Source organism: Pseudorasbora parva, chromosome 21 (genome assembly GCF_024679245.1).
Source record: "Pseudorasbora parva isolate DD20220531a chromosome 21, ASM2467924v1, whole genome shotgun sequence".
Lineage (NCBI taxonomy): Eukaryota > Metazoa > Chordata > Actinopteri > Cypriniformes > Gobionidae > Pseudorasbora > Pseudorasbora parva.
In genome coordinates this window covers 30767752-30782060 of record NC_090192.1, presented here as the reverse complement: position 1 = coordinate 30782060, position 14309 = coordinate 30767752, and the positions used below count along the sequence as shown (strand labels likewise).

The 14309-nt window shown below is 35.6% G+C and overlaps 1 protein-coding gene across 1 annotated transcript in view; it reads left to right on the top strand.

The window, feature by feature from the left end:
• Positions 1 to 14309, top strand: part of myo15b (myosin XVB) — a 38226-nt gene that overhangs the window by 20369 nt on the left and 3548 nt on the right. The window contains exons 35-54 of the mRNA XM_067429586.1: positions 5396 to 5469; positions 5580 to 5711; positions 6081 to 6335; positions 6416 to 6488; positions 6586 to 6696; positions 7780 to 7936; positions 8164 to 8254; positions 8380 to 8590; positions 9469 to 9584; positions 9696 to 9755; positions 9900 to 9975; positions 10081 to 10199; positions 10296 to 10411; positions 10948 to 11089; positions 11228 to 11339; positions 12218 to 12584; positions 12683 to 12731; positions 12825 to 12897; positions 13717 to 13793; positions 13888 to 13964. Coding sequence (XP_067285687.1) covers positions 5396 to 5469; positions 5580 to 5711; positions 6081 to 6335; positions 6416 to 6488; positions 6586 to 6696; positions 7780 to 7936; positions 8164 to 8254; positions 8380 to 8590; positions 9469 to 9584; positions 9696 to 9755; positions 9900 to 9975; positions 10081 to 10199; positions 10296 to 10411; positions 10948 to 11089; positions 11228 to 11339; positions 12218 to 12584; positions 12683 to 12731; positions 12825 to 12897; positions 13717 to 13793; positions 13888 to 13964 — 2488 coding nt within the window. The remainder of the gene's footprint in view (positions 1 to 5395; positions 5470 to 5579; positions 5712 to 6080; positions 6336 to 6415; positions 6489 to 6585; positions 6697 to 7779; positions 7937 to 8163; positions 8255 to 8379; positions 8591 to 9468; positions 9585 to 9695; positions 9756 to 9899; positions 9976 to 10080; positions 10200 to 10295; positions 10412 to 10947; positions 11090 to 11227; positions 11340 to 12217; positions 12585 to 12682; positions 12732 to 12824; positions 12898 to 13716; positions 13794 to 13887; positions 13965 to 14309) is intronic.

The following is a 14309-nucleotide window of genomic DNA, read 5'->3' as shown; positions in this document are numbered from 1 at the left end:
CCAAAGTATGTTTGACCAGGTGTGTGAGCGGAGATCTGTGACAGAGGGGACATTGGTGGAGCTGGACACTGATGAGTGCTTGATAGACTGGGAAATTGAGGTAATGCTTCCCACCCTGCTCTGCCCTTTACCTTCTGAAACTTCATCATTGTGAATGGATGTTTTATCATCTTGTACTGAGATTAAGTTATTGTCGCTGAAACCACCCAGCCTCTCTCTCCCATCTCCATTGCATAATGCAGCAAGTTCATCAGCCCTGCCTCCGCTGGTTCCCATCAGCTCATCGACTTTTCCCCTAACACCATGGTGTTGCGTGGTTATGCCTCAGGTCTTTCGGTAAGCAGCTTCATCCAAGCAAGTGGATCCCCTGGATTCTCCTCCAGCCGCTGATCCCATCACTCAGCCTTGGTCCGTCTACCTGTTGGCTGCGCCATGGCTCCTCCCTCACTCTGCTCCACCAGAGACTGTCATCTGTTGGCTCCACTGGACTCCCTCGTTCTTCCGACACCGCCTTGATCAGCTCAGCTGTCACTCTGTCCAAGCCATAGTAGGGATGTTGAGTGACTTTTGACTTCAAGTCATGATGCAAAGGTCCCCTTTGGTATGGAAGTACCTCAGGGCCATAGAAATTTATATAAATTTATCTTAAAACACAATTGAGATCACATTTTGTATCTTATATATACGCACATTTTTTTTAAATGGCTGCCGACCATACTTGAGAGGCCCATATCTTAGCTTCTGTTATAGCTTTAATGACAAATTTGGTATCAACGTGTACATTTTTGGAGTCAAGGAGTCCAATAAAATAGATTCCAAGACTAAAAAACAATACTTTTGTCCTTACCATGACAATTAGAGGTGAAGTATGCAATTTATTATTAAAAAACACATGCCAAACACACAGTTACAACTTCTTAATTTAATAAATAACAACTTATCTTTCAGGATTGTTTCTCTGCTTGAATGATGAAGAGTGATTTAATGTTTTTTCAATCTTCAGGGCGGACTGACATAGGAAGCATAAACTCCAGTCACAGCATTCCATTATGGCTAATCTGAAAAAATAAATGAAGTTGTTTTAACATCATAGTTGAGGTAACACCTCCTGGTTGTGGAGATTCAATGCCCAATGTCATCCATGTAAAGGGCTTTGAGCGGAGAGAAAAGCGCTATATAAATGTAACAAATTATAATTAATTATTAATTACCATAAGATAGATAATATGAGCATTAACTAGCATTCACAAAAGTAAAAATCTATCAAATAATGAAGCTAACTAACTAGCTAGCATCATTTATAGTCCAGGCGTTTTAAGCCAAAATGGGGGTCAACCATGAACAAATTGCAACAGAATCAAACTCAACTGATTTTGTATCCTCAATATGTCCCGAGTAAGGAAAAAAAGCCCCAAAGAATCCCATTAGGAGAAAGTTCAGAAAAAGACCCAAATATATCCTATTCATACGCCTATTCATTATTTTTCTCACATGAATAGGGTAAAAAATCTAACCTTTAGATATCACCATTAAAACTACTGAGTTGATTACTTATATCAAGACAAGCAAAAAAAATTATTACAGGTCTTTTTAAAATTGTTTTGACAAACGGTGCAAAATCTTACAGATGTTCTAATTTGCATAAATACCACAACAGATCTAAACATTGGGTACAGCGTTTTTAAAACATTCAGAAATTCAGTCAGTCATAGAGGGGTCTTGAATTATTTGAGATTAATGACTTGAATTACATAGCCTACATGGCAGTGTAATGCCTAAAACAATCCATGTATCCATATCTTAGGAAAGTTATTTGCTGCTGCTAGCCGTGTTAGCTATGTAATAAAACTATTCGCTAATCGTAAACTTGACATCATTTCACCAAAAATAGTCGTACAACAGCTCAGCACACATCCAGATGTTCCCAATAAATTGTAGTTGATCACCAGGTATGTTTTATTAATGTGTATTAATGAATAATCCATGTAGGAAAAACAAAAGGAAATTTACCTAAGGGACAGCTTAGTGACAGTTGAAAGTTCACTGTTGAGTGGACCTTGAATTAATGACTGACTGAATCTCTGAATGTTTTAAAAACGCTGTACCCAATGTTTAGATCTGTTGTGGTATTTATGCAAATTAGCACATCTGAAATTAGATTGTGCACCGTTTCTCCATTTTAACAAACAATTTAAAAAAAACTTGTAATACATTTTTTTGTTTATCTTGATATAAGTAATCAATTCATTAGTTTTCATGGTGATATCTAAAGGTTAATTTTTTTACCCTATTCATTTGAGAAAAATAATGAATAGACGTATGAATAAGATATACAGCGGGGAAAATAAGTATTTGACACATCAGCATTTTTATCAGTAAGGGGATTTCTAAGTGGACTATTGACACAAAATTTTCACCAGATGTAGCCATCAAGCCAAATATTGAATTCATACAAAGAAATTAGAACATTTAAGTATACAAGTTGAGTCATAATAAATAAAGCGAAATGACACAGGGAATAAGTATTGAACACATGAAGATAACAAGGTGCAAAATGGCATAGAAAGCCAGGAGTTCACCTGAAATCTGTCAGTATTGAAAGAGAAACCCTGCCCCCTATCAGTACTAACTGATATCAGCTGCTTTAGTCCTATAATTTATGGCCTATAAAGGCTTCTCATTACCCAGGAGGCACACAGGAAAGACTTCATGATGGGTAAAAGCAAAGAACTCTCTCAAGATCTTTGTAATCTTATCATTGGAAAGCATTTTGATGGGAATGGTTATAAGCGCATTTCCAGAATGCTGAATGTTCCTGTGAGCACTGTGGGGCCATTATCCGGAAATAGAAAGAACATCAGTTCACCATAAACCGACCATGATAAGGTGCTCCACATAAGATCCCTGTCCGAGGAGTCCAAAGAATAATCAGGAGAGTTCTCCAAAGCCAAGAACCACTTGGGCAGAACTTCAGGAAGACCTTGCATCAGCAGGTACTGTTGTTTCAAAGAGAACTATAAGCAATGCAATGAACCGCCATGGCATCCATGCACGCTCACCACGCAAGACTCCATTGCTGAACAAAAAGCATGTTGATGCTCGGTTAAAGTTTGTGAAAGAGCATTTGGAGAAGCCTGTGGATTATTGGGAGACTATAGTATGGTCAGATGAAAGCAAAATTGAACTTTTTGGCAGTCATTCTACACACCATGTTTGGAGAAGAAATGGCACTGCCCAGCACCCCAAGAACACCATACCAACAGTTAAGTTTGGGGGTGGAAGCATCATGGTTTGGGGCTGCTTTTCAGCAAGGGGTACTGGCAGACTTCATATTATTGAAGGCAGGATGAATGGAGAAATGTACCGGGACATTCTGGATAAAAATCTGCTGCCATCTACCAGAAAGCTGAAAATGAAAAGAGGGTGGACATTTCAGCAAGACAATTATCCCAAACACAAGGCCAAGGAAACAATGAAGTGGTTTCAAAGAAAGAAAATCAAGTTGCTTGAATGGCCCAGTCAATCACCTGACCTAAATCTCATAGAAAATCTATGGAGAGAACTGAAGATCAAAGTTCATAAAAGAAGCCCAACGAACCTTCAAATCTAGCACTTTGGGATTGTTTTTAACTATGAAAAGGGCTTTACAAATAAAATATATTATTATTATTATTATTATTAAATACCATTTGTGTGGCAGAATGGGCCAGAATCACTCCAGAGCAATGCAGACTACTGCTGGTCTCTACATACAAGAGGCGTCTAGAAGCTGTAATCAACAACAAATGCTTTTCTACAAAGCATTAAATAAAGTGTGTTCAATACTTATTCCCTGCGTCATTTCACTTTATTTATTATTACTCAACTTGTATACTTAAATGTTCTAATTTATTTGTATGAATTCAATATTTGGCTTGATGGCTACATCTGGTGAAAATTTTGTGTCAATAGTCCACTTAGAAATCCCCTTACTGATAAAAATGCTGATGTGTCAAATACTTATTTTCCCCGCTGTATTTGGGGTATATATATATATTTAGGATATATACTTTTTCGGAAATTTCCCCTTATGGGATTCTTTGATTCTGTTGCAATTTGTTCACCCTTTTTTCCTAAAATGCCTGGAATAGTAGGCTATGTGCTTGCTTCAAAAAAATTAATACAGTTATGATGAAGCTAACTAGTTAGTAGCAACCTAGTTTTAATGAAGCTAACTAGTTACTAGGTAGCTAGTTATTAATTATCTAACATTAAAAACATGAGAATGAGAATGAGACGATGAGTCATACGAACCTCAAAGTGTTAACCTGTCACCTCTGACCTTCAACAGCTGTCACAGCTCCTGGTGCAGATGGGATGTTTTGTTGCAGGAACTGATTTTCTATAGGCTACTCCTGACTGGTCGAAATCTCATGCTACTTAGGACAAATGTAATGTACAGACGTAGCTGCACTGCTTAAATACAAAATTAAAGTTTTTTTAAAAAGAAAATATAAGTAAAGTCACTCTGATGACACAATTTTTATGTGAAATTTGCATAGTTAAGTTGTATAATTGTCATGGTCATTAACTTGAAACCCATTTTATTAATTTTCCTGACCCCAAAAATGTACACTTTGACACCACATTTGTCATTATAGCATTAAGAGAAGCAAAGTAATGGGCTCTAGAGTATTTTCGGCGCATTGACGGCCATTTTTGAAAAAAACTGTTTATTTCTTATACAAAGTGTGATCTCACTTGTGTCTTAGGATACATTTATTTGTATGACCCTAACGTACTTCCGAACTAAAGGTGACCTTTGCATCATGACTTTAAATGAATTTAAAGGCCTATTTTTTGGGTTTAACCTCCCTACTACCACAGACTTTTAAACCATAAGATGCACTCCGTCTCTACACCCCTTTAGCCTCCACTTTCCACGGGTTCATATCCGTGTGTTGTCAGCCAAAGCTCCACCATGGCTCTTCCCCCTGTCTATTCCCTGATCAATTCCTGTCAGTATTTTTAATCACCTGTTTACTTGTGTTTCTTTGTTCTCCTTTTCCCACCATAATCAGTTACCATGGATATTTATTTAATCATTGCAGCTGTTCATTATTTTGTTCATCACCATGTGTATTTAAGTTCCTCACCCTCACTCATTCTTGGTCCGGTACTGTTTGTGCATGGCACACTGTTTCGAGTTGTTGGATTATGTTTATTAAAGGATTTAAACCGTGACAATATTAATATATACACTATATTTATACTATTTATTATTCATATTTTATTTAGTTTTCAATTTAATTTTAATTATAAAAAATATTTCAATAAATATGATGAAATTAATTATTGTGTCACTAGGATTATATTGTAACTGTACAGTTTACTCTGCCTGTTACCTATCATTTAGGAATGTCAATGCCAATGAATCCTGCCATGGCTGGCTATGCTGCTCCAATGATGCCAAACATGATGCCTGCTACAATGCCTATGATGCAGCCCATGCAACGTAAGCATCATTGATGCTCATGTTGTGCTTTTCTAATAGCATGATATGTTAAATGCTTACCCTTTTCCTACTGCTTGTTTTGGACGTAGCTATGATGATGCCAACTGCCATGCCACAGGCCATGCCACAGGCCATGCCTGCCGCCACACCGGCTGTCAACTCACAGCAAATGGCTGCTCAGCAGCAGGCCTTTATCAATCAACAGGCTCAACTTTTGGTGAGTCCACCGCAAAACACATTTAGAGCAGGTGAAATTAAGGAAATGTTAATTTTTTTTTAAAAAATTAACAAAAATTAAATATATATATATATATATATATATATATATATATATATATATATATATATATATATATATATATATATATATATATATATATATTATTTTTAATATATATATATATATATATATATATAAACAATAGTATTATAAAATATGATATAAATTATATTTATTTGATATTATATATACTTAATAAACAATATATATCAAATAAACCTATATATAAAATATTATAATATACAATTTTAAAATGTTCTCACGTCACATCAGTCACTTTCAATAATTTTTTTCCCTCCTCTACAGGCTCAGCAGATGACTATGCAGGCCATGACACTGTCCCAGAACCAACAGCAGGAAGAGATGCGAAAACGTGAGAGGGAGTCTCAGAGAAAGTCACCACGGCAGCGACGGCGCTCTCCTCCACGTGCACGTGCACGTTCACCATCACGCTCACCCTCACCTTCACCCAAACCCCAAAGCCGCCCCCAGGCAGAAAAAATCATCTCTCAGACCCCGAAAAAAGCCCCAGAGCCCCCTCCAAAGCCCCGCAGCCCTGAGGTAAAGAAATGGTTTGCTATTACTGTATAGTGTAGTAATTAAGTGCTTCAGCTTCTTACTTCTTAATATTTTCTTTAAAGACACAGCCTAAAACAGAGTCCCCGGAAGATCAGGGGTCCTTTCAAGAGAAGAGGGATTTTTTTCAAAAGATTGGTGAGTGGACACTGTCAAATCCAAATCAATAACATGTCTAAAATAAGTAGCAAAATTGCAAAAGAGATAAGATTTCCACAATCTTTATGCATTTCAGGTACGTCAGAAGCACGCCCAAAATCTGCACCAAAGGTTGCAAAGCCACTGATATACGCCACTCCACCTGCAGTGTCCCACCCCAAATCACCTCCTCCAGTAAAGACTGAAGGTTGACGTTTGTTTTGTGATTTTACCTAGGACTATCCTTAATTTTTTATTTAAATGCACTTTTATGTCATTATAATGTGTTCTTTGCTATAAATTAAGGCTGGGTGATATATTTTTTCTCAATAAAACTAGAACAAAATTATATATGTTTCGGATGTTTATGCATGTTGTAGACCATCTCACTGCTTCCAGTACCAATTTGCCTAGCTGAGCATGAGCTTAGAGCAAACATGCTTACTTGCGGACCGTCTCAATCACTCGACCACTACACAGCGCTGTGAGATCCAGTGAAAAGTATTCCAGTTCAGTGCAGAGTTGTCATGAAATGCCTCATGATTTAAACTAGTTTAAAGCCAGATGAAACAGCTCTGACATTCTCAATAACAATGATGCAGAAAACAGGAGAAACGATACAGTGAGAAGTCATTTCAATCCACAAGTCACCAACATTTACCCTGTTTAACTGCATATTATTAATATATATTATAGAATATATTATTAATGCAAACATGTATTAAAGTAGTAATGGAATTTAATTGCAATATTTTTGTTAAGCTTTAGCAGTTATGTACATTTGTATTATACTAAATGTCTTTAGGCTACTTTTTTCATAACAAACACCATAGAATCAATATTACTTTTTACCACAGTTGTGAGGTGCAATGCATGGTTTTACCTGTGGTTAACATGATCCAAATACTATGGAATAACAAATGTTACTCTATAAAAATTAGGTTGTTAAAATGTTTACAGATGTTATGTTTTTTGTTAATGAAAAAAAAAATATATATATGCACCCCAACTCAAGCTACTGTCAATTGTGCATTTCTAAGATTCAAAACATGAAAATGTAATGTTCTAATGATAAAACCACGATTAACTATATGGTTTCTACAACAAAAAATCTGCCTTAAAACTTGAAAGAAATAAATATTTTACATTTATTGTGATAATTAATATCGATCAATATTGAATATTGATTAATATTAATTAATATTGATATCAGAATTTGTGGTGATCATTTTTTTTATATCCATCATCCAAAATAATGTAGCTAAAAGCTCATAAACTCTTCTTCACACAGTTAAACCATTCCCAGAACCTCCTAATAATCAAGAACCTGAACCTGAACCTCCAGAACCCACATCTCCTAAACCAGAACCTACCAGCAACATTAGAGAGATCATCAAGCTGTACCAGAGCCGGCCCACTCCAGAACCGAAAGCCTATGAGCCCGTCAGGTGGGAATTGACCATAGTTACTTTTCTTATTCATGTTACTTATCACGTTTTTGTGAAGCAATAACTTGCTCCACTTAAAGACCACGTTTTATGATAAAATCAAGTCCCCTCAAATTTCTCGCTTGCATGTTATGTTGCTGTGGTATCATGTGCACTTAGAGTGGTTCACAGATGGCAAGAAGTGTGATAATGTTTGATCTTTGATCTTTGAACTTTGATCTTCATAGGGTTCCAGCCAAGCACTTTGTAAAGAAAAATGACCCCAAAGAAGAGGCACTAGCCATTCTCAAAGCTCAGGGACCTGTCTCTCAACACAAGGTAGATGATACTGACAAGTGACAAGCCATAATGCAGTGTCTTTTACTATAATTTCTGACCTTTTTGAGCTTGAGTGTCAAGGATGCAGAAGTTCCCCATAAATCATATATGTATTCATGCTGTAGAAACAGTGGGAAGACATGTCTTCTCCACCACCTCCGGCCCCTGAGTCCCATGGCCCTCGGCCCATCTCCAATGATATGAAACAGAAGCAGCGTTCACTAGCTGATCTCTTCGGTTCCCAACGCTCACAGGCTCTTCCTCGCGTTCGTGACCCCATCCCTCCTCCACCTCCCAGCATCCCTGACCCGCCACCGACACCTGCACCTGGGCTTAGTAAGTGATGTCACCTATTAAATATGGAGTTTTCCTAAAATATGAATCAATGTCTTGTAATAAAATAATACATACACAAATTAATAAATAAAACAAATCATATTATTTAGTTTTATTTAATCACAGTTAACTGAACATGGTTTGAACAGATTTTGACATGTTTGTTTTGTCCCCAGTATTCCAGGTGTACAAAAACTTGCAATTTTAGAAGATATAGATAATTTAAAAAAAGATTAAGAAATAATCCAGATGTTTATTATTTTATTTATTTCTGACATCAAAACATTCATCATTTATTAGGAATTTATGAAAATGTATTAAACATATTCCAGGTGTTCATTTTCTTATTTTTTCCCTTCCTATAATTGAAATATCCCAGGTGAAATTTTAAATATAGATTGATAAATATTCTAGGTGTTTCTTTTCCTTTGTCTAATTTAAGTATTACAGGTGTTGGAAAAACAGGATATTTAAAAATGTTATCAAGATATAATCTAGATTATAATTTTTTTTCTGCAATCAAAATATTCCATGTTTTGATAAATTCATATTTTAAGTATTTAAGAACATTGAAATGTCCTTTTTCCAAGTCTTTCTTCAATCGAAACCTTTCAAACTAAATGTGTTTTCTTTCCAATATGTTCAATTCATCTTTGCATCCTATTAGTCTTTTGTATAATACACTGGTGTACATACTTTAATTTGTAACAAGCATAATCATACTTTAAAAGTTTGAGCGTTGAAGTGTGAAGGCACTTCACATCAGAAATGACCAATATGCAAATTTAAGGCAAGCTGTGCAAATGTTAAGGTAACCTGGATATATTTGCCAATATAATCGTATGTACTTATTTCTCACCCTCTGTGTATTTCTAAAGATCAGTTCAGCCGGATGTCAGAGGAGGAGAGTGTTCGCTCCCAATTGCACAGATTCTCTGCCAGCGTCTACTTCTCCTACCCCAGTATGCCTGGCAAACTCTTCTTGCGGAAAGAGGTATTTAATTCAAGACTGTTTTATGTGACTTTGCATGACTGATGGCTTCTACACAGTTATCACAGCTATTGTGTATGTGGACTCATTGTATTTGTGCTCTTTTCCACACAGCTATTTTATCCCAGAGAAAAATTCAACCACCCATACACCCTTAATTTACTCTGTGAGCAGGTCAGTAGCACACATTGCTGCTTGTTTTGATTTGCAATACCAGCAGCAGGTTTGTTTTTTGTTGTGTAGGGAAATCTAAGTTTCATAATGTAAGATATTTTATACTATTTATTTTAAATCAATTTCTGTTTTTGTGAACTGCAGATTATGCGAGACACTTACTCGGATTCTTGTTTGAGGATTTCACGCGAGGAGCGGCGTAAAATGAAAGACCTGTTGGGTATTTCAGATGCAAAATATTAAAGCCATACCGATGGTAATACCAATAATATTTCAAATAAGCTTTTATCAATAAATAAAAATGTCTTTCTGTCTTTATCACCAGCGAGCTTCCGTATCGGAACCAACATCAGTTCTCTAGATGATGATGCCATGAAAAAAAGAATCGTCATGGCAGCAAGAGACAACTGGTCCAATTACTTTTCACGTCTCTTTAATGTGAAGGTGAAATACTTGTTGTTTTTTTTACACAATGCACATAAATATACAATTGAAATTTGTTAAGCAGTCTGAAAGGGTTTTGCATGTGTGCTTTAACAGCTGGGGAATGGAGATGCTCAGATTCTGGGAGTGTCTCATAGAGGAATCAGACTGCTAAAGGTGGCCAGAGCTTCAGGCATAAATCCCAAACACCTCAAACTGCTCCACAGCTACAGGTACAGAACATATTAGGCGATGGAAATGTCCTGTTAAATGTGCCGAAGTGTTTCTCAAGGATTTATTTACGCTATTGATTAAAAGTTTGGGGTTGTTACCATTTTTTTAAATGCTCACCAAGGATGCATTTATTTGATCAAAAATACTGTACAGTAATATTGTGAAATATTTTTAAAAAAATGTTTACTACATTTTATATCCTGTGATGAAAAAACATAATTAATAGCATCCTTACACTAGTTTTCAGTATCACATGATCCTTCAAAAATCCTAATATGCTGACTGAAACATTTTGGATTAGCATTTTATTTGTGGAATCCATGATACATTGTTTTTGTTTTTTTGTTTTTTGATAAATAAAAAGTTAATTTCATTAACAGAATAAGCATGCATTAGTATAAATATCTTTACTGTCACTTTTTCTCAATTTAATGTGTTCTTGATGAATAAAAGTTTCAATTTCTTTATTAAAAAAACCTTACCGACCCAAAGTCATGTTTTGCAGTTTAAATAATCATATGTTGTTACTGTTCAGTTACTCACAGATGCTGTCAGTACAGCAGCAAAAGGCTGGACATGTTGTGATCACCTTGAGTAATGAAGAATTGGAACTTCACTCGCAACAGGCTCCACAGATCACTGCTGTGATTCGTCTCTTCCTCATGGAGCTGATAAAGGTGCTCAGTTAGTCAAACTTGCCTTAACACTGATGTAGCTTTAGTTGTTCACTTACATCGCCAGTGAAAATTTGCTGAAATGTGAACGCACCTTCATTTTCTATGCTATCTTGAATGAATACGAATCTCCATTTGCAGAACTCAGACTATGTGATCGCTTTGAAGAGCTATGTAACAGATGACAAGAGCTTGCTGACCTTCCACAGAGGCGATGTCATCAAACTGTTGAACATGGACGGACTCAAGGATGGTGAGAAGAGAACCTGAGAAAGCCATTTGGGATTCTGGATCTCCATAAGCCTTTCCTTAAAACTACTATGTGTCATTTCTACTTCTTTAGCGACACCAAACAGATTAGCAAAAATATGTTCAAGTTTTAAAACAGATATCCCAAACACCCACTGTCTTATATTTGTTTGGTAAAACAAATATTCCCAGCCCAAACTCAACATTTTTTCTAATTTAACACATTGAATTAAGGATACAAATGTATTTCTGCAGGTTACAGAGCTTGTTACAGGCCTTTTATAAGTGCCAAGACAGATGTCTTATTTTCCAGGACACATATTTCAGTGATATCTGTTTGGAAGTAGGAATATTTTATGTGCAATAGAAAATTCAAATGTATATATCCCAGCTTTCAGGGAAAGCTCTCAGAACTTTCTGGCAGGGTTCTTTATGAATAAATGTTCTTCCAGTAATGTTAATAGAACATTCGTTCAAAGTTTTCTGGTCTTTAATAACGCTATCACAACATTAGCACAAAAATGTTATTTATTCATTATTCATAGAACATTTTCATTTAACATTTTAGTTGGACGTTAGTCTAAAGTTTTATAAACTTAATGACTTAATTTTTTCCCCCAAATGGTTCTGAGAACATTCAGAAGTAATGTTCCCATGATACTTAAAAAATTATAAAATAGACAAAACATTACCTTTATGTTTTCTCTAACATTCACCAAACCAAGAATATTTTTTTAAAACATAAAAAAAAACTTGAACGCTCTAAGAACCTAATGAGAATGTTAGCAAAATGCTCTCAGAACACATTTTCGTTAGCTGGGATATAGAATTTCCGAAGTAGTATATAGCATAAAACATTAATGGTGTTTTTTGTTTTTGCAGGATGGATGTTCGGTTCCAGTGGGGGCCGTTCTGGACTCTTCCCGGTGGATGTCACTCAACCTTGTGCCCCACCCGACTACCACAGCAACAATATGGAGCGGCAGCTTGAACGAAAAAAGAGTATGAGACTCACCAGCTCTTCCTCCAAAGTACCTGGCAATGGCTCTGTCCCCAACATGCCTGTCAATGGCAATGTGACCAATATAGCTACCAATGGCCACATCTCCAACACCTCTGTTGCCCGCTCCACGACTGCCAGCAGTGAATACAGTGTGGAAGTACCGTCCATCCAGAGATCTGATTCAGAACGTCAGCAGCATATCATGACTGAGTTTGCCAGGAATTTCTTCACAGATTCCATCGGCAGGTAAAGACCTCTGAAAATCAAACTTCAACCAAATGAAATGATCCATATAACAACCTTGTTTTGCATCTGAACACTGAACTGTTTCTCTCTTTTCTCAGACCAAACATGAAAAACAAAAGTCTTAATGAGATTGTGGAATACACTCCAGTATGTATGCATCGTTTAGGCTCTCACTCTGTATATGTTTGGATTATAGGAGTTTATTTGATTATTTTTGCTTTCTCTGTTTTCTTTTATTAGACTCCTATTCAGGAATCACTGATCCTTTTCTCAGACAATGATCTCAATCGTCTGGGTGCTCAAAACTTCATATGTAAGTGCACACATATTATCACAGACATGCTGTAAAGTCACCCATTATAAAAGAATAAATTTTGTCAGTGAGTCTCCTAAAATAAAACCAGGACCACAATAAAGAGCAAAGGAGTCTTATATCACCCTGTAGGTGTTTACAGCATTATAACCAATCACACACGGTTCTGTTGAGCTTATGAATGTGATGGCCAATCAGAGGCGTTCAGATTACAGATTAAGAATGCATGCTCTCTCTGACTGAATTTTGACTGAAACTTGTGAATTCAACCATCATAAAATGTTAGAACATAATGTTAGGGGAACGTTATAGAATAATGTCAGGGGAACGTTAAAGGAAAACGTTAATGGAACATTAGAATATAACATTAGAATATAACATTAGAGGATAATGTTAGGAGAATGTTAAGCGATCTAACGTTTTATTTTCGTTAAGAAAACTTTCCTTTTTTCCTTTTTCTTTTTTCTTTGGTGTGTCAGCGTTATTTAAATAAATGTTTAGTTTGTATTAAACTGCATAGCTTTACATGTATACACAGATGTTTCATGGAACGTCATGAGTATTTGCCTCAAAATCTTGGGAAAGTCAGGGAAATGTATTGGTAGAAATGTGTGTGAACCCTGATAGCTACTTAAATTAGTAACAAATTAAATAGAACTGAAAATTAAAATAAATGTATATATGATATATGTATATATGTATAAATGTATATATGGTATATATGATTTTGACGTTATACCAAAATATTAAATTGCAGATTGACAAATCAGAATGAAGTATCACAGATAGCAAGTATTTGACACAACGATCTCTTTGTAGATGTGATGCAGTTTATGATGGATCAGCCTATGAAGAAAAATCAGAAAGAGAGTGACTGTGTTAACTTCATTTTGCAGGTGATCTTTTTTTTCTCTCCAAATTTAGAGCATATTAATTTTAGAGGTATTGTGAATTTGTACATCTGTAACATGACAACTGGTTTTATTTTAGCTGGGAAAAGAGAAGGAGTTCCTCAGGGATGAGATCTACTGTCAGGTCATTAAGCAGACCACCAAACACCCAATCAAGTGAGTGATAATGTTTGTACACCATTGTTCATTTGGGAAGTAAGTTGTAGTTTTCTTTTTTTACTTGTAAGGACATATTAAATCCAATCAATCAAAAGAGGCAGCAAAAACATAATAAATAGTTTTAATCAAATTAATTATTTCTATTCATTAAAGAATTCTTTAGCATAGTTTCCACAAAACTATTCCAACATTTATAATATAATTAAGAAGTGTTTCTTAAACACAAATCATCATATTAGAATGATTTCTGAACTATCATGTGCCAATAAAGGCTGGAGTAATGTTGCAGCTTTGCATCACAGGTACATTTAAATGTTTCAATATATTAAATTACAAAAACAC